The sequence below is a fragment of the Kogia breviceps genome, chromosome 18 (genome assembly GCF_026419965.1).
Source record: "Kogia breviceps isolate mKogBre1 chromosome 18, mKogBre1 haplotype 1, whole genome shotgun sequence".
Lineage (NCBI taxonomy): Eukaryota > Metazoa > Chordata > Mammalia > Artiodactyla > Physeteridae > Kogia > Kogia breviceps.
The window spans coordinates 41,132,563-41,153,833 of NC_081327.1; the positions used below are offsets into that span (position 1 = coordinate 41,132,563).

Sequence of the window (21,271 nt, forward strand, 5' to 3'; positions counted from 1 at the left end):
GAAATAGACAGTGATGATGGTTGCACAGCTATGTGAATATACTAAAAACTACTGAATCATATACATTAAGAGGGTGAATTTTATGGTATATGAATTACATCTCAATAAACTTTTTTTTTTTAAAAGACAAGCAGTCAAGCCTCTCTATATAAAGAGTTCATGGTGATTAATAAGGAAAATATCCAGTAGATAAATGGATAAAAAAATAAATAGGCAATTCATGGTAGAGGAATATAAGTAATAAAAATTTGAGAAATTTTTCTAATAGGCAAAGAAATGTAGATTAAAATAATAATGAAATACAGGGGTTTTTTTTGTACCATTTCAAAAAACACAGATTTTTTTAAATTTTTTATTTTTATTTTTTATTTTTTTAATTTTTTTAACATCTTTATTTGAGTGTAACTGTTTTACAATAGTGTGTTAGTTTCTCCTTTACAACAAAGTGAATCAGTTATACATATACATATGTTCCCATATCTCTTCCCTCTTGCGTCACCCTCCCTCCCACCCTCCCTATCCCACCCCTCTAGGTGGTCACAAAGCAGAGGTGAACTCCCTGTGCTATGTGGCAGCTTCCCACTAGCTATCTAATTTACATTTGGTAGTGTGTATATGTCCCTGCCACTCACTCACATCATCACAGCTTACCGTTCCCCGCTCCCCATATCCTCAAGTCCTTGCTCTAGTAGGTCTGTGTTTTATTCCTGTCCTACCACTAATCTCTTCATGACATTTTTTTTTTCTTAGATTCCATATATATGTGTTAGCATACGGTATTTGTTTTTCTCCTTCTGACTTACTTCACTCTGTATGACAGACTCCAGGTCTATCCACCTCATTACAAATAACTCAGTTTCATTTCTTTTTATGGCTGACTGGCCAATTGTATTGAAATGCACACACTTGAACACTCTTGGTAGGAGAATTAATAGGAACATTTTTGGAATGCAGCTTTGAAAATGTTTATACACTTGTAGCCAGTTCTTTTTCTTTGGGGAATCTATCCTAAGAGTATAAATGGGAGTTAGGTGCCTATACTAATTCTGTCTTTAAAAGTCTATGAAATTTTTCCACACATGAATAATTATGCAAATGGCTCTCCATCCCGGGGGCAGCTTGCAATTGAAGAACCCCGAGCTTTTTGCAGCATAGCTCCCTTGTCCCCTTCTTTAGGAAGCCCCACCTCTTCCTACACGTGTTTTAAATTTCTCTCTCTGTGTTCTTGTTACAACCAAACATGCTGTGCTAACCACACTGTCTTGTAATCATTGTCTAATTTGTCTCTCTCTCTAGACAGGTGCTGTCCTATTACGTTTTTTTTTTTTTTTTTGCGGTATGCGGGCCTCTCACCGCTGCGGCCCCTCCTGCTGCGGAGCACAGGCTCCGGACGCGCAGGCCCAGCGGCCATGGCTCACGGGCTTAGCCGCTCCGCGGCATGTGGGATCTTCCCGGACCAGGGCTCGAACCCGTGTCCCCTGCATTGGCAGGTGGATTCTTAACCACTGCGCCACCAGGGAAGCCCCAGGTGATTTTTTTAAAAGCAGCTTTATTGAGATATAATTCACATACCATATAACTTGTCCCTTTTAAGTGTATAATATAATATCTTTGAGTATATTCAGAGTTGCACATCTATACCACAGTCCATTTTGGAACGTTTCATTACCCTAAAAAGAAACTGGTTCCCCATAGCGTTCACTCCTCAATCCTTCCATACATCCATTAGTGATTTTCTTTTCTTTTTTATGTTTTTCTCTAGTATTTGACTCTTTTAACAGTGACCATGCATTATTTATATATCGTCAGGGGGAAAAAGCCACGTTCTTATTTATTTATTTTTTAAAAATAAATAAATTTATTTATTTATTTATATTTTTGGCTGTGTTGGGTCTTCGTTGCTGCACGCGGATTTCTCTAGTTGCGGCGAGTGGGGTCTACTCTTAGATGCAGTGTACAGGCTTCTTGTTGTGTTGCTTCTCTTGTTGCGGAGCATGGACTCTAGGCACACAGGCTTCAGTAGTTGTGGCACACAGGCTCTAGAGTGCAGGCTTAGTAGTTGTGGCACGCAGACTCAGTTGCTCCACTGCATGTGGGATCTTCGCGGACCAGGGCTTGAACCCATGTCCCCTGCATTGGCAGGTGCATTCTTCACCACTGCGCCACCAGGGAAGCCCAAGCCACGTTCTTTTGATTGTGGAAACAGTTTTTCAAGTCTTCTCCTTTCCCCTCTATTTATAGGTGCCCTGCCTAGCAGAGGGATTTTAACCTGAGGGCTGTGTAGATCCCTGAAGGGGGCCATGACTAGATCTGGTTACTTGCCAAAATTGTAGGGAGGGTGTTTATGTGTATGTGTGCATTTTATCAGGGCAATTTATAGTAGCTCTGCCTGGTTTCCATATGAAACTACAGTTCAAGTCCTGCATGTCATGGTTACTAATTTCACAACAATCACTTTTTCTAAGCCAGTCCTAGCCCAGCGCACCTGTCACAAAGACTTGCCTAATCATCTCATTAGGACATCTGCTATGTTTAAGGAAAAATGGGAGAATTCTGGAGTTTTGAACTTGCCTGTATCACTGCTTAGTACCCAAAGCACAGAGCAGGTCTCCAAGCATTGACATTGGATCATGTGAAATATCAGCCCTGTCTTGTTAGAGCTTCAGGCCAGGTGACCACTCCCCTGGGAGGCCTCAGCTCTCTCAAAACTAGTGAGAACCTGACGCATCAGTCAGCTTTGCTGATTCTGCAGTTTCTCTTTGCATAGGTTTGAGGTGAAAGGCCAGTAGAAAACTTACAAAAAAATGAACCTGGAGTTCAGGTGGTACTCCCTCTACTGGGACCACCTAGCTAGGGGTCTTTAAGACTGCTTTATTTTCTTACCTAGATTCAGCTAAAAGAGAACTACATACTGTGTTCTGGGAAATCAGAAGCCCCTCTTTTCATATTATCAGTAAGTGTTTCTTTTAATAGCATAAAGAGAATGTTAATATACAAAATGTTTCATTCTTTGAAAGCTACATAAAGAGAACTAAATGAATAACATCCTGGTTCTTTATTTCTCACCCATGACCAGCTGAAATGCAAGTTTCTCTAAATGCATAGGGCAGTGATTACTCTCAAAGCAGTGGTAATTGCTGTTTTTCTTCCTTCCTCACTTACGCCTTCAGTCAGTTAGGGCAGCTTTGTTCATATTTCTGTATGTACTACAGAACCCTTGATCATCATGGGGTTTTTCTTTTTTTTTTTTTTTTTTTTTTTTGCGGTACGCAGGACTCTCACTGCTGCGGCCTCTCCCGTTGCGGAGCACAGGCTCCTGACACGCGGGCTCGGCGGCCATGGTTCATGGGCCCAGCCGCTCCACCATGGTTCATGGGCCCAGCCGCTCCACGGCGTGTGGGATCTTCCCGGACCGGGGCACGAACCTGTGTCCCCTGCATCGGCAGGCGGACTCTCAACCACTGCGCCACCAGGGAAGCCCGATCATCATGTTTTAGAGGCTCACTTTTCTCACCTCTGTTCTGAATCATGCAGAAGTATTTGATAGAGGCAGTCCTGACAAAGTGGACTCTAAGCTTTTTGGTGCTGTTTTGGGTTTTATTTTATTTATTGGGGGAGGGTAATAGAATAAGAGATTTAGGGGGCTCTCAATAGCCATAAATATGTGGAGTGGAGGTGTTTGAGAATCACTGATGGAAAACTGAAACTCACTAAAATCTAAGTCTTTTATTTCCTTTTGTATGTCTCCTGTGTCATCACTAATGTTAGCATCATCTCAAGTTAAAAGTCGTCTGTGAATTTCATTAACATTACTACCTCCCTTTTCCACATAAAGATAAATATAAATAAATATACCAATTAAGAACAAGGCAGTCCCTGTGAAGCCCAACTAGACCCAAGAGGATTCTGCCTTGTTCATACGGGATGCATCGTGCAGAGTGCCTCTCCTTCCTCTGACCTTGGAGTCTAACAGAAAGTAAACTTTATGGCTGATAAATACTTGAAAATAAAAGCTTTGCTATCTTTGGGGTTAGGATTTGCAAAGCTAGTGCTATTCCAGCAGTTATTTTCTCCTAGGCACTGCTGCCGGATGGGTGGTGGGTAGCAGATGAAGGTTTGCAGTCCTGCTTTGTCACGTGGCAGCTCTGTGATCTAGGGCCATATTTTTCACCCTTCTGTTCCTCAGCTTCTCCTTCAGTAAAATTAGGAGTGAAAGTAGCATCTAATTCACAGGATTGTTGGAAGCATTAAAGGGATGAATGCATATAAAGTGCTTAGGACCATGCCTGGCATATTGAAAGCACTCATTAAATGTTAGGAATTTTTACTGTCCTTGCTATTAGCTTTTTATTTATTATAATAAATAAATAAATATTTCATGATCCAAATGGCTTCTGGCAAGTATGGTGAACTGTCGGTAAATATAGATTATTACTAATTTTAACTTTTTGCCCTCCAAAATGGGAATTGGAGAACAATGTAAGCAAATATATTGGCCTTATTTTAGTGTTTGAGTATATTATTTAGATCCTGATTTAAAGAGGCAGACACTGGGTACTGTACCGCCATTCTTACAAATCTTCAACTTATTAGCCTAAGCCTCTTTTTTCCTCAGGCCTGAGTGATGCTTGCTCATCTTGAATCTTTATAAAGTTGTTGAGGCTTGTCCACACTTAACACAACTTTGGAGCTTTAGAGAAACTTAATATCACGTTGGCATGCTAGATGCTATCATTTACTCTGATTACAAGGAGAGCCCAGCTATTCAGCTGAGTTCCCCATACTTCCTTGATTTAATAACCAACTTCTCCAGTTTGTGCAGCTTCCTGGATTCTTGGAGCTGAAATGACTGTTAGTTTCCATTGTACTGAGCCGTCTCTGATATAACAACTGAAGTACCCTGCTAGCGGGTAGTAGTCTCCTCTTCAGGTTCTACCTTATCTTTGTGTCCTTGAGCTGCAACAAGAGAGGACAATCACAGGTTGGTGATTGTCTTTTTGTCATCAGAAGGAAACTTTCCTTGTGCCTTACCGCTTCACCATCATTGTTCTTTCCAACTAGAGCTTCCTCCCAGGTTAATATACATTTTACCTTCTTTCTTTCTTCTTTTTTTTTTTTTTTTTTTATGGTACGCGGGCCTCTCACTGTGGTGGCCTCTCCCATTGCAGAGCACAGGCTCCAGACGCGCAGGCTCAGCGGCCATGGCTCACGGGCCCAGCCACTCCGCGGCATGTGGGATCTTCCCAGATCGGGGCACGAACCCATGTCCCCTGCATCGGCAGGCAGATTCTCAACCATTGTGCCACCAGGGAAGCCCTACATTTTACCTTCTTTCTAGTTTTTAAAACAAACTTATTTCTGTTAATTTCTCTGAACATAGTTTGTAAAGAATCAAGAAGCTTGTCTCCTGCCCTGCTTATTCCCTCATGGTTACAGTCCTCAGAGATTACCATCTCCTCTACCCCTGTTTAAGTAGTTTCTTCTAGTAATTACCTCCCTATTTATAAATAAAATGCTCTCATGGATCTCGATGTTAAAAATTTTGCACATTTTCTACTCATTTCCTGTATGTTAGATGAAGATTTAACATCCACATGCACACATGCCTGCCCATGCATGCCTCTACCCCTTCTCCTTCTGCCATTTCCCCATCACAGTTTTTGGCTAAATCATTGGGCAGTGTTTGTTGCTGACTCTGGATATTATTCATTGCTAAGCCTAGTTCAGTTGTCCTTTCTTGTATATTTGGTTAGTTTTCTATGTAATTATTACTAATTTTTTCAAATACATATCATTATTTTGTCCCATCTTTGCTCTCTTTCCTCAGACTTAAGCCTTTTTTTTTTTTTTTTTTTTTTTTGGCTGCATTGGGTCTTCATTGCTGCGCACAGGCTTTCTCTAGCTGCAGCGAGAGGGGGCTACTCTTCATTGTGGTACGCAAACTTCTTATTTCGGTGGCTTCTCTTGTTGCAGAGCACGGGCTCTAGGTGCGTGGGCTTCAGTAGTTGTAGCACGTGGGCTCAGTAGTTGCGACACATGGGCCCTAGAGTGCATGAACTTCAGTAGTTGTGGCGTGTGGGCTCAGTAGTTGTGGCGCGTGGGCTTCAGTAGTTGTGGCTCATGGCCTCTGGAGTGCAGGCTCAGTAGTTGTGGCGCCTGGGCTTAGTTGCTGTGCAGCATGTGGGATCTTCCCGGAACAGGGATCGAACCCGTGTCCCCTGCATGGGCAGGAGGATTCTTAACCACTGCGCCACCAGGGAAGTCCCAGATTTCAGCCTTTGATACCTATATTCTTTTTATCCTTGTTTGTCAGTTTTTTTTACTCCTTGACTATCACTTTAGTGAGATTTCAGGAGGAAGATGTTTGTGATTATTCTGTTATATTTGATTGAGAATTATTTTTACATTTTCATCTCTAAAAGGTGCTGTTCTATTTAAAAGACTGTGGCCTTTATCACAATTTTTTAAACTTATATTTTATTTAGTTATATTTGGTACATTACATGGTTCAAAATTCAAAAAGTACCAAAAGATACAGAGTAAAATGTCTCTTCTCTCTTATCTATCCTCTAGTCACTCCATTTCCCTCCCTAGAAACAACAATATCATTGGTTACTTGTGTATCCTTCCAGAACTATTTATGAGTATATAAATGTGTGTATGTATTTCCCCTTTGTACACAAATCGTTGAATTCTATACACATTGTTTTGTACCTTGCATTTCACTTAACAATATATATTAGTATTTATTCCATAAAAGTTCTTTAAAAGCTTCTTCATTTTTTTTTATGGATGTCTTTCTTTGTCTGACTTATTTCACTTAGCATAATTCTCTCATGGTCCACTCATGTTGTTGATAATGTTAAGATTTCTTTCTTTTTCATGGCTGAATAGTATTCCATTGTGTGTGTGTGTGTGTGTGTGTGTGTGTGTGTGTGTGTGTGCGCACACACACACACACACCATGTCTTCTTTGTCCATTCATTCATTGATGGACTTTTAGATTGTTTTCGTATCTTGGCTATTGTAAACAATGCTGTAATGAACATAAGAGTGCGTGTATCTTTTTGAGTTTGTGTTTTTGTTTTCTTTGGATAAATGCCTGGTAGTGGAATTGCTAGGTCATATGGTAGTTCTATTTTTAATGTTTTCAGGAACCTCCATACTGTTTTCCACAGTAGCCATACCAATTTACAGTCCTACCGACGGTACACGAGAGTCTCCTTTTCTCCACATCCTCTCCAACACTTGTTATATCTTGTCTTTTTGATAATAGCCTTCTAACAGGTGTGAGGTGGTATCTCATTGTGGTTTTGATTTATATTTCCTTGATGATTAGTGATGTTGAACATCTTTTCATGTGCCTCTTGGCCATCTGTATGTCTTCTTTGGGAAAAATGCCTATTCAGATCATCTGCCCATTTTTTAATCGGATTTTTATTTTTATTTTTATTTTTTGCTGTTGAGTTGTATGACTCTTACAGTTTTTTAATAACAAGTTTTTGAGATATAATGCATATACCATACAATTCACCCATGTAAAATATACAATTCAGTGCTTTTTATTATATTCACAGAGTGTGTAACCATCACCATAATTAATTTTGGAATGTTTTACCCTCCATAAAGAAACTCCATATCGTTAGCAGTCAGTCCCTATTCCCTCCCCACCAACTCCCACAGCCCTAAGCAACCACTGAATCTACTTTCTGTCTGTAATTTTGCCTATTTTGGACATTTTCATATAAATGGAATCATTCAATGTGTGGAGAGTTGTGTTTCTTACAGTTCTCTGCAGAAATACCTGAGAAATTCAAGTGAGTAGGTGGTTTCCAAGTTGATGTGGGTATTTTGGAAGGTAGGTTGTTGTCTGCCCAGGGGAATTAATCAGGTTAGTTTTAAAGTGGGGATGACATAGCAGATTCCTGGAATAGAGCCAGTCAGCAAAGACATTTAGGATTAGACTGTCTTTCCTGCAATGCAAGAGCACTGTGTAAAGTGAGACCTAAACTATGCTGACTGCCCAAGGTCTGCAGAATCACTGAGCAGCATGCTGAGGGATCATCTAGAAGTCAACACTGGATCAGAATACATTTCTGGCTTTGTAATGAAAGTCTTTGGGGGAAAAAAAAAAAACAGTTATTTTACAAAGTTGACTGTCTCTATTTTGTCGCATAGAGTACTTTCAATAATATTTTTTCAGTTGGTTAATTTGCCTTATCCTGTGCTTTGCCCCCAAACACAGATCAGAACGCTTTCATGAACTCCTGCCAGATTTGGTTCACCTTTGCTTTCTCTGTATCTTATCTGTAACACCACATCTTGAAACACATAGTCATTTTCCTGTGATCAGAGCAGGAGCAGGTATCTCTCACACAATCATTTGGTCCTTATTGCCAAAGGGATTGATGTGTCATGTTTCCTTAAAGCTAGTGCTGACCCAGAAATTACCCTGTTTTCATATTACAAAGGAGGGGCCAAGGGGCATATGAAGGTTATGGTCAGGCTTCCTCAGTTGTCAAAATTCAAAAAACTCTTCAAAGAAGAAACAAAACAACCACACAAAATCTCATCCCTTTAAATCGTTATATAGTCTTAACCATCATATGTGGTTCTCTTCACTGCTCCATCTAAGAGTAAGGAAGGAACCATTGTCCTCTAGGGATTCATAAAGTCATAGGTGGCAACTGTATTCTGAGAAGGTAAACTCAGTCAGAGAGCCGTTTGGCAGCAGTCTGTGGAGCAGGCCAGCAGGAAGATAAAACAATTGCTAACCTGGGACTGTGGGAAGCAAGGAAATTGTACTTTGCTATTGGCAAGCTTTTTATGTAAGATTGAGAGAATTAATGCTCCGTGGTGGAACTGAAAGTTTGGCATTATAAGAAAAGGTTTTTTTTAAATCTGAATTTGTTTCTTTAACCTGAAGAAGGATATATTAGGATTCCTTTGGTTGAAAAAAAATCAAACTGACATAAGCATAAAAGGATATTTATTGGCTTATGTATCCAAAGGTTCTAGTGAGTAAATGTATAATTGGATCCCGGGGCTCAAAGCATGACACAGTTCTCTCCTTTTCTCCTTTCCTCTCTTGGCTTGACCCTCCTCTGTGTTTGCACCATATTGGGGTTCACTTTCTCCACATGATGGCCACTGGCAGCTCCAGGTTAATCACTTCTACAGGCAAAAACAAGAAGACAAAACAAAACAATCCCCCCTCCCTCCCCCCTCCCCCACAGACTCCAGGAGCTCATCTTTCCTGGTAGTTCCAAAATTGGCTCCAGGATTGAGTCTCTTCCCCCATTCCTGAACCAAATATTGTGGTGGCGATGGCATGGAATATCCTAACGCAGCCTTGACATGAGTTTGTTAACACATGAAGAGAGAGGAAGTGGGTAGTTAGCCCCACTCAAACTACATAGACTGAGAGTAGGGAAGGGATATTTCCCAAAGGAACCGCAGGTGTTGTTACCAGAAGAGAGAGTAGATGCTGTGTGCAACCAAAATGCCTGTCTGCTACAGAGAGGAAATCAAGAGCTCATTTGGTTTTGAAGTATACAGCAGGATATTCTCATAGAAGTAAATAACTTCTCTGCTAAAGATTAGTGAGATAAAAATAGGCATAAATGACAGTAGAAGAAACTTTAGTAGTAGATGTTTTTCAGAAAAGCTAGATACAGATCAAAGTTTTATAGAGCAAATCCCATTTTACAACTGAGTTCCATTATGAAGTCACAACTATATTCCTAAAAGGGAACAAATACACTGAATTTCGAGTTAGGAACTTCTGATGAAGCAGTAGTTATGACTGCTACAGATCTATAATACATACCAGGCCTTGTGATACATCAGTGATAAAACATCTGCCAGTGTTGCAGTTACCAACTATCAATTCACTTTTCCTTTGGGCTCTTTCAGATTGTGGAAGCTGTTTCCTTCATTTATCCTTTTCTTAGCTGCAGACATTTTTCCTATGGTAGGAGGTCTCTAACTCCACCTTGGATCTCCAAAAACTTACCCCTCATTTTGAGTAATAGAGCTACCTACAAATGCAGTGTCACATTTTGCCAACAGGGAAGCTGTCTAATTCAGGTTCTGCCACAGCCTGAAACCCCCTAAAGAGCAGAGCTTCTGTTTATGTAAAACTGGAGGCCACATAAAGGAAGACAGATGTGGCTTAAGACCCACATGGAGAGACTCCCCAGGCTTTTCAGGCAATGAAAAGGTATAGGGGTGAGGAGGGCAGAAAAGAGGATGGACAAGCAGGTGTAGCCTTCAGCAGTTGCATCGCCTTGCTGTATATCTATTTATAAGAGAATGGAACCCCAACCTGTAACATAGAAAACAGTATATAGACTTTGCCTGCAAGATTGTCAAGTTAAATGGAAGAGTGGTAAACTCAGATAAAAAATAATTATAGATTTCTCAAGCATTTATATTACTCCTTCCCCATCTTCTCTTTCTTAATTCCTGAAATTTATATCAAGACTGTATCTTTGAACCCTTTTATTCATTCATTCGTTTGACAAATAGTTATTGAGCACTTGTTACGTGCTGGCACTCTTCTAGGCATTGAGGCTACAGTGGGGAACAGAACAAAATCCTTGACTTTGTAGAGTTCACATTCAGAGGACAGCAGTCAATCAGTAAACAAGTATATATCCTTTCGGGTACTATTAAGTGCTAAGAAGAACAGTGAAGCAGGGTGAGAAGGATAAAGAGTGGTAGAAGAAGGAGGCTGTCATTTTATATACGATGTACGTGGTATTTGAACAGAGACGTGACGGGCTTTTAGGAGTAAGCCGTGGGCTCCCTGGAGGAGGAGCAGCCTAGGCAGAGGGAGAAGTAAGGCGAAGATGCTGGGTCCAAAGCAGCTTGGTCTGTAGCTAGGAGTTCCAGCCACAGTTGCTGGAGGACAGTGAGGAAGGGAGAGCGTGGTGAGAGGTGAGGTCAGAGGTAGAGTGAAGGCAGGTGGGGGATGGGGGCTGCTCATATTAAGGGAAGAAGGGAAACCAGTGACGGTTTGGGCAGAAGAATGATGAGATCTGACTCACTTTACCCAGATAGTTCCAGCTGCAGTGCAGGAATAGGGTAGAAACATGGAGGCCAATTAGGAGATTTTTGAAAAAAATGAGGCCAGAAATGATGGACCCGAGTGGTAGAGGTAGAGGTGGTGAGAAGCATTCTCACCCTGGGTGTAGTTTGAGACCTGAGTTCCTGAGCTTCCTTCCTTCATTTGTTTTTTTTGTGTGTGTGTGTGTGGTACGCGGGCCTCTCACTGCTGTGGCCTCTCCCGTTGCGGAGCACAGGCTCCGGACGTGCAGGCTTAGAGGCCATGGCTCACGGGCCCAGCCGCTCCGCGGCATGTGGGATCTTCCCGGACCGGGGCACGAACCCGTGTCCCCTGCATCGGCAGGTGGACTCTCAATCACTGCGCCACCAGGGAAGCCCCTTCATTTGTGTTTTCCTTTTTGTTCACTATTCTTTAGAGTATAGTGCGTAACCCCTCCCCCCAAGTAATGGAATTTGTATTTATATAGTTTTGAGACTAGGGGCTTTATTTCTGGTCCTGTCTTAGTTGTATCTCACAACCTCTGTCAGCCCCTGTAAAGTTTACTCGGTACGGGGTTGGGCTCTGATAATGGTAACACTGCTGCAGATTCTACATCTAGGAGTTCTGGCGTGATGGGAGAGGTGGTCGGCAAGTACTAGGAAGGGAGGCTCAGGAGCAGGATCTTCCCTACTTCTGATCAGGGAACTCAGCCGGAAGCATAGTCTACTACTCACCATGCCCAGAATTTGCATTCCTTGTTTCCTTACAGAAATTGTTCTCATCACTGACGGTGTTACAGAGAAAACTCATACTGGGGTAGAGAACTGCAGCAAAGACAGGAAGCACTGCTGTGCTTCAGGCTGATGCGTGGGCAGCAACGATACTTGTCATAGAGCCTTAGTGTCTCAGACTTGGAAGGCTCCCTCAAGTGCATTTGATCCGGTCTTCTCCCACTGCTGTGTAAATCCCTGCCATGATATGTAATCATCTAGCCTCTGCTTCCAGAGTCTAGAATCCATAGATCATAGAATGTCAGTGCTGAAAGTGATCTTAGAAATCATATAGGCCTGAGACTAGAAGAATCCAGGCGTGTGAACTCTCAGACCCATGTTCTTTCCACTCACAATGTTGTAACTCCAAGTACAGGGCAGCCTGTGCTGGTAGAATGACAGAGGTGGGTTTAAATGTCTCTTGTTTCCATCCCATCACAGGCTGTCTGGGCTTATTTTCTTTTCAGTGCTGAGCAGTAATGAATCATTTCTTTTTATTTTCAACCCTAGGGGTTGCCCTCCTCTCAGATGTGTACCCTGAGAAAATCTTGCCTGGCCTGTTGGCACAGTATGATGGCGGCAAAGACAAGCACACATTGGAGACCAGAATGAAAGTTGGGGAAATTCTGATGCGAATTGTCAGGGCGTTAGGTGAGTTTTCTTGTTCCAGCATCTGGAATGGGGTCAGGGAGCAGTATGGCTGTGGAACCAAAGTCTGTGCACCTGGAAGCTTGTTATGCTAGCAAGGTAAGGACAATTTGGGGGCTGAGGTGAGTTACTTCCCGTTCAAGGATTTAGCAAATGTCCAACGCGCACCAAGAGATTGGCAGCAATAGTGCCCATTCTTCTACAACTGCTTAATCTCCTCCCCTGAGCTATGTTGGGGCCCTGATTTTCCTCAGAGCTGGAATGAGAAGTTTCCCACTTGTTGAGCAGCAGCAACCGTGAAAGAAGGGGAATGTCAGACAGGGAAAGAAGAGCGCTAACTCTAGTTGAATGACTTCTGTGTGCCAGGTCCTCTACGTGTATATAATCTCATCTAACTTTCCCACGAAATTCTATAAAGAAGCTGTTGTTAGGCCCATTTTATAGATGAGGAAACTGTAGCACAGGGACCTTCAGCAATTTGTTCAAGACTCATTCAGCTGGTAAATAGTAGTGCTAAGAATTGAACCTACCAAATCGAAGGAAGTTGCTCAAAACCACACAAGCTGAGAGTTGTAAAGCCATGGGCTCTAGAGTCACACTGCTTGGGATCAAATCCCAAGCTGCTGCTTATCAGTTCTGTGATCATGGGAATGTTTCTCAACCTCTTGGTGCCTCAGTGTCCTCATATATAAAAAGAGGATATTAATAGCACTTACCTCATATGGCTATTGCAAGGATTAAATTTTACTCTTTGCCCACTAGGGGAAGATTTTGAAAAACAAACTAGGTTTGGGATTCCCTGGCGGCCCAGTGGTTAGGACTCTGTGCTTCCAATGCAGGGGGTGTGGGTTCAATCCCTGGCCGGGGAACTAAGATCCCGCATGCTGCACGGCATGGCCAAAAAAACCCAAAAAACAACAAACTAGTTTTTGCCTCTTGTATCAAGAATTTACGTTAAGTTCTTCCTTCACCAGCATTTTTAAGGATTTCCAAAGATTCCACATAGCCATGCATCATTTCCACGGACATAGCCCTTAATTTTCCTAATTTCTAGGTGACCCTCTGGCTAAAGAAGATAGAACCTAGATCTCCAACCACTTAAATTCTTTTATCGCTGAAAGGAAAATCTCATGAGAGTGAAATTAAAAGATTTTTTTTCTGCCCTTTGAAGAAGGGCGAACTTTCTATATTTGCCTTAGTCTTAAATATGGGCCTGAAACATACCAGACAAATGCACCATTATGAGAAATGATTCTCTCACAGTAGGTTTGAGTGTTAAGTTTAACATATTACAGGATCATATGCACCTCTGACTTCCATTTGTGTGTATCATTGTGATCATCGATCTGAGAAGGATGTGTCTGATGCATCAACAAAACATGTCTGTTCTCTGTAACTTCTGGTAGACCGCTATCACTGGCATGATAAACGCTGAAAAGGCACATTTCTCCATCTCCACGGGCCAGTCCAAATCATTTCCTGTGGTGAGATTGAAGGTGGGGATGAAGGACTAGGTTGAGTGGGAGAGAGGCCTTGCTCCTCCTTACATAGTCCTGTAATTAGCCCAATTTCCAAAACTGCCTTCTGGCATTTCAAAGCATATTCCGTCAGTTCTCAAAGTTCTAATCTTCCTGTAGCCTACTCTAACACGTATCCAGCTGTAAACATTGCCTTAGCTTTAACTGCTACTTCTAATTCACCTTACCAACTTGTCTGGGTGCATAGATGAGATGGCTGACTAAACTCCTTTAAGTGAAATTAAAGCCCATTTTTACAACATAGCCAGTGTCCTCAGTTTACTATTGGTGTGGAAATCCTTGTGACAGCCACTTTATATAAGACTTCTTTAATAAGTACCCTAGTTGCAGTGGTCCAGGCCTTGTGCTCTCCCCATCCCCAGCTCTTCTTTGCAGCAGGGGGAGTTCCATGGGAACACAGGCCCATAGGTAGGAGCCAGGTGCAGTACTACCACTTCCTCTTGGCTGCAGTTCCCTAACCACATCTACTTTTCATCCTGCCACCAGACAATGGTGAAAATCAGCAGGAGCTTTTTTTTTCTTTTCATTAAAAAAAAAAAAAGATTGAAGTATCATATACATATAGAAAAGTATGTAAAGTACACTAATTTTAATAGTGTAGTTTTATGGCTCTCTACATATCTGCCATCACCCAGATCAGTACAGGGAAACTTCCAATAACCCATAAAGTTTGCTTTTTACCCTTCCTAAGCTATGCCTGCCCCAGAGGTAAGCACTATTCTGACTTTTTAATCAGCATCAATTTATTTTGATTGGCCTTGAACCTCATTTTTTTTTGTTTGTTTTTTGGTTTTTGGTTTTTTTTTGCGGTACGCGGGCCTCTCACTGCTGTGGCCTCTCCCGCTGCAGAGCACAGGCTCCAGACGTGCAGGCTCAGCGGCCATGGCTCACGGGCCCAGCTGCTCCGCGGCATGTGGGATCTTCCCAGACCGGGGCACGAACCCGCGTCCCCTGCATCGGCAGGCGGACTCTCAACCACTGCGCCGCAAGGGAAGCCCTTGAACCTCATTAAAAAATATATATATATATTCATTTATTATTTTTGGCTGCGTAGGGTCTTCATTGCTGCGCGCGGGCTTTCTCTAGTTGCAGAGAGTGGGCGCTACTCTTCTTTGCGGTGCGCAGCCTTCTCATTGCGGTGGCTTCTCTTGTTGCAGAGCATGGGCTCTGGAGCGCAGGCTTAGTAGTTGTGGCGCACGGGCTTAGTTGCTCCGCGGCATGTGTGATCTTCCCGGACCAGGGCTTGGACCTGTGTCCCCTGCATTGGCAGGTGGATTCTTAACCACTGCGCCACCAGGGAAGTCTGAGCCTCATTTTAATAGAATTAAATCCCCATGTTTCCAGTAAGTTGATAGATACGGACACTTGGGTAAATTTGGGTCACATTTTAGGGGGCAAGAATATTTCACAGGCTGTGCTGTGTATTGTATTTCCTGTTGTCTCACATTACAAGGTGTATGATGTCTGGTGTCTCATTTTAGTGATGTGAAGATTGATCAGTGGTGTTTCTAGTAGGATACATCCATAATAAACTTCCCCATCAACCTTCCTCCTATTGGTTTTAAGTAACCACTGGTGATTGTTGCCTAGATTGTTGCTGTTATTTCATAGAGGTTACATTTTTTTACCCATTAGGAAACAAATACAGAGACGGGGTACTAACTTGCCTAATGTTACATAGCTAATTAATGATGGATCCAAAATTTCAATCCAGACAATCTGACTCCAGACCCAGTCTCTTACCCAATACACAATTCTGTATCCTGAAAATTTTCCCATGTCATTAAGCATCTTTTTCCTGTCATTAACACACATTTTCCACATCTTGTATAATTTTTAATGATTGCATGAGACTATATCATTTGAATGTATCATAATTTTTTTCAGCTGACCAGCTTACAGGTTGTTCTAATTTTTCACTATTATGAATTACGTTAAGATGAATATTCTTGTAGCTAAATCTTTGTGCAGATCCACAATAATTTCCTAGGAAAAATTTCTAAAAGTAGAATTTCTTAAAAGCATGTGCATATTTTAAAACATATTTATTGCTAAATTATCTTCCCAAGAGATTGTGCCAGTTTATATTTTAATGTTTGAGAATATTTGTACCCTCATCAGCACTATTTATGCTATGTGTTATTTTTATCAAGCAGATATGTAAAGAAATGTTATTGTGTTTTTATTTCCATTTATTCAATTGACAGGGTTAAATATTTTTCATATTTTTATTAGCTAAATTTTTGTGTGTGTGGAGGGTGTATATGTGTGTGTGTGAATTGCCTGTTCCTATCCTTCTTCATTTTTCCATTGGAGTGTTGATTTTGTTATTTAATTTGTAAAAGCTTTATATATTTACAGATCTTGAACCACTAACATTTATGTTGTAAATATTTTCTTTGGTTTGTTTACGTTTTAGTTTTGTTCATATTTTCTGTTTCGTTTGTTTTGAAATGTAGAAGTTTTTAATTTTGATGTAGGCAAATCTATCTTTTCTTTTATGGTTTCTCTCTTATATAGAAAGGCTTTCTTAAACCAACATTTTATAAGTATGAATCTATATATTTTAATCTCTACTTCTCAATATAGAAAATATGGTGGAAGGATTCTATTTCTTTTTTTTTTTTCATTTCTTTTATTTAGGGAACTATTTAGTTTTTTTTATTGTACTTTTAGAAATTTAATCTTAATGCATTGCTAAATTACCAGCCACTCCAAATGTTTCTCCATCTGTTTCCTCTTATATGGCCCAGTGTCGATGTTCACAGTAACCTGTGGGCTGTTACATGTCATTGCATTGTTTTTAAAACTTATTTTAAATGTATAACATTAAATAACTGTGCCCAAGATATTGAATTGGTAATTGGGACAATACCTGACAAGTGGAATTAAAGCAAAGGGTATTGAGTACATCTGTAAGGGTACTTTTCCCTTCTGAGATTGCCTAGAGCATTATTCCTGATCTGATATAGACTACACTCTTTTCTCACATATGCCAGATGAAGTATCTTCTCTCTCTTCAGCAGAGCTGGACAAACACTACCCAGTTCTTTGTTCCTCTAGAGGAGTGATTCTCAAATGGGGGAGTAGGGGGAAGAACTTGCCCTCCAGGGGACATTGGCAATGTCTGGAGACATTTTTAGTTGTTACAACTGCGGGCAGAGGGTGGTGTTACTGGCATTTAATGGGTACAGGCCAGGGAAGTTTCTAAACATCCTGCAGTGCACAGGACAGCCCTCTGCAACCAAGAATGATCTGGCCCAGAGTGTCAGTAGGGCTTCTGCTGATGCACCCTGTTGTAGAACTCATGTTCTGCTTTATAGCATCACTCAGATATGTTAGTTACATCCAGGACTGCCACGCACAATTTTGCAGGTTGTTCTCAGATTGAGAAAGTCCAAGAGGCGTTATTGTATGAACGGCAGGGCCTGGAGCTGTACAGTACTCACCTGTGCAGTCATCCTGGTGGCCTTGACTGAATTCTACCCTATCCTACATCTCAGTTACCTCTTAGATTGCCCTCTCACTGGAGAGAGCTTGAAAGAGTTATTCGTTCCTTCTTGTAATTACAAATCCTCTTGGATGTGGGAGGTTCTGCACGTGGCTAATCTTATCTGTTTTATACCAATTTTATGAGCATACTTTTTAGTGGATAGCCGTTTCTGATATCTGCTGAATATAGGAGTGTGTCCTTATTATGGAACCTGTGGCCACCTTTGAAGTGATTACATATGCCTCCTTTTTTTTTGGCCTTCCTTTTACATTTAATGGACCATAATATGAACTAAAGTATATTTTAAAATTATCCCTTATATTTAGGGAATGTTTTATATCCTTTGCTGATATTTATTTCTCATTCTAAGGAAAAAGAGAAATAAATGAAATTGCTTTTTACTTGTATGTGGTCTCATTTGAATTTCAAGCTTGGATCAGAAGTCCTTGATGGAAAAACAGTTTCTTCCTCTGCCCATAGTAATACCCAGACATTCTCTGAGTTCTAATCTCCTGCTTTTGTCAAGTCTAAATCATATAAATTCCTGGGTTATTTGGTAGCTCTTTCTAATGCTCAAAGCTCTTTTTTATTTTTATAGCCACTCCACGGCATGTGGGATCCTCCCGGACCGGGGCACGAACCTGTGTCCCCTGCGTCGGCAGGTGGACTCCCAACCACTGCGCCACCAGGGAAGCCCTCTTTTTTTAATTTTTTTTTTAAATTGGGGTATAGTTGCTTTACAGTGTTGTGTTAGTTTCTGCTGCACAGCAAAGTGAATCAGCTGTATTTATACATATATCCCCTTTCTTTTAGATTTCCTTCCCATTGAGGTCACCACAGAGCACTGCATAGAGTTCCTTGTGCTATATAGCAGGTTCTCATTAGTTTTTTGTCTTGAATATGTTTACTTTTTTCTTAATCTTGAGAGCAGAGGCATCAATGCAGTTCAGTTCAAAAATGTTTTTTGAGTAGGCGCTGAATGGCTGATTCTGTGCCTGGGGCTGGAAATAGGAGCACGAAAAAGCCACCGTCTCTTCCTTCAAGGAGCTTATAGTTTAATCAGAGCCGTCAACTCATACACAGATCTTCTAAGGTGACCTGCTAATTTAGGGAGAGGCCTGTGTAGGGTATTGTGGGAGCTCAGAGGAAACGGTCTTGTCTGTCTTTTTCTCTTTGGGACCCTGCAGTTGAATGTGGCAAAGTGTTTTGGGGCTACATCAGTTCCTCATCGTTATCAAGAACAGCAGGTAAGTTTTTGAAAAATGGCTTTGTATTTTAGCTTTCAGGGATTTTCAACTCACAGCATAGCCTGAAGGTGAAAAGGTGGGTTGGATGTGTGAATAATTGGATATTAGTCTGGTAGTTCAGCATTCATAGATTTCAGCAGCAATGAACAACAGTCAAGGATTAGAGTTCACATACTTTGAAAGGAGAATTTTTCAGCAAAATTCAGAGAATTAAATGAAATGCTTCTTGCCAAACTTGCCTAGGTTAGCATCAGTATAGTTCAATTCAACAAATACTTATATTAATATAAATTGGAAATACTAATCTGGCCAAAATTGAAAGTTGGAGCCCAGACCAAATAATTGTTTTCCTTCTCTTCCTCCTTCTGTTTTTCTTCCTCATGTCAACTTTTCTGAGAGATATAACTTTAAAATCTATTCTTAGACCTTTCCCTTCCTAATTGTATCAGTAATACATGATAATTTTGGACAATTTGGAGACTATTAAAAAGTGTAAAGAAAATAATCACTAATAGTCTCACCATTCAGAAGTAACCATTCTTTGTTTACATTTTGATATTTCCTTCTAGTTTCTTTTTCTTTCTCAGACTTGTAATTACATTGTACGTATCCTGCTTTTTAAAAAATTTAACATTATAAGCACTTTTCCATGTTAGTAAATATTTCTTGAAAATATAAGGTTTATTGGTTGTTATTAATTAATAACCTGAACTTATCATAATTTTATTTAATTATCTTCTAGAAAGATATTGTTTAATTAGGTGGTTCCAGTTCCTTACTTTATGAGGATTATAAGAAGTGTGCTATTGATTTTTCTTTGAAAAATCAAATAATCAAAGAATCTTTGATTCTTTCCTTAGGATTGGTTCTTAGAAAGGAATTACTAGGTCACAGTATGTGCCTGCTTTTAAGGCTCTTGATATTTAGTGCTAAGTTGCCTTCCAGAAAGGGATCCTCTTGTCAGCAGTGAATGAGACTGCTAATGTCTCACAGAGAAAAATTATTCCATGGCTTCAGACCTATCCTCTAACCCTGACCAGCTATCTCTAAAATGTGTACCTTTGCTCCCAGAACGAATGGAGGAACCTGTCAGAGAATGTTGAGCGTGGGTGGGTGGATGAAGGGAATGAGGTCAGGGAAGGACTGATGGATAGATGCATGACTCAGTGTGAACCCATTGTTGCTCTAGAAGAACAACTCAGATCTGGTAGGGTCACCATGACATACAAAGCACAGCACTTATTTTTAGAGGCGGAACGTAGTCTTCTAATCAGCAAGCTCAGACAAGTTCTAGTTTACTCTAGGTCGGAAACTTCTAAAAATGAGAGCAGGAATAGAAAGCCATATTCACGTTGCTTCATCTTAAGAGTACCTTCAGTGAACTCTGTAAGAAAGATCAGGAATTAATATTTGGAAAGAGGGATGAGGGGAGAGAACTAAATCTCAGGTCTGTTGGAGTGTGCCATGGCAACTAGAATGACACTGGGAATGCGGGGACAAAGCAGCTTATACTTCTAGGTTAGGAGGCACCTTTTCTCAAATTCCTCTATATACCAGGAGAAGGGTGGGTCCTGGGCTTTAGGGTGTATTTCTGACTCTTACAACCTGCAGAACACCCTTATTGAATGTGCTTTGTCAACTCTTTTTCACATCACCTGCTTAATTTTTTTTTTTTTTTTTACCTGCTTAATTTTTATGGTTTAGTTCAGCATTCACTTTGCCACCTCAGAGTTCATCCAAGTGATGAGCAACCCATGATCCCATCTAGCTCCAGGATGAAGCCTGTAATCTGATTTTAGAAAACCTGATGATACCTGCCCAGAGAGGGGCAAATTCAGCCCCAAATTCTGCTCTGACAAACACCTTCTTCTAGCCAGTTGTAGAAAACAAAGGAAAATGGAATAATTGGATTTGTCTAGCAGGCTACTGTGAGTTCCAGTTGGGTTGGCCTGAGAATTAAGATGAGGAGAGAAGCTTTTAAACAGCTGCATAATATTTTATAGTATAGATACACCACAGTTTACTTATTCAACCATTCCTCTATGGGTGAAACTTCACTTTTTTTCCTATGACATGCAGTACTGCAATATAAATTCTCATATTTGTGTGCTAATGGAAATATATATTATATATGTAGATATGCATATTTCATATATATGTACATATTAAAGAACTGGACCTTTATTTCTGTAAGATTGATATTTGCCAAAGTGGATTCACTCAAAGGCTGTTTATATTTAAAATTGTTTATATACTGACAGATTACTTCTTGAAATTGTGGATGAGATAGGGCTTTTTGAACCCCCTGCTGTGTCTGTTGTCAAATAGAGAAAAATATCTTTTGAAGATTGTGTTTTTCAAAGTGAATGGACTAAAAAAAATCCTCTTTTGTGTTATTTTGTTGTTTGTCTTGATGGCAATGAGGAAAAAAGTCTTGTTTAAAGTAATAAATTACTGGGAATTCCCTGGTGGTCCAGTGGTTAGGGCTCCACGCTTTCACTGCCGGAGCCCAGGTTCAGTCCCTG

At 40.7% G+C, this 21,271-nt stretch overlaps 1 protein-coding gene across 1 annotated transcript in view; it reads left to right on the forward strand.

Moving 5' to 3' along the window:
• The window catches only part of TANGO6 (transport and golgi organization 6 homolog), a 182,027-nt gene that overhangs the window by 91,850 nt on the left and 68,906 nt on the right, over positions 1 to 21,271 (forward strand). The window contains exon 15 of the mRNA XM_059044805.2: positions 12,331 to 12,471. Coding sequence (XP_058900788.1) covers positions 12,331 to 12,471 — 141 coding nt within the window. The remainder of the gene's footprint in view (positions 1 to 12,330; positions 12,472 to 21,271) is intronic.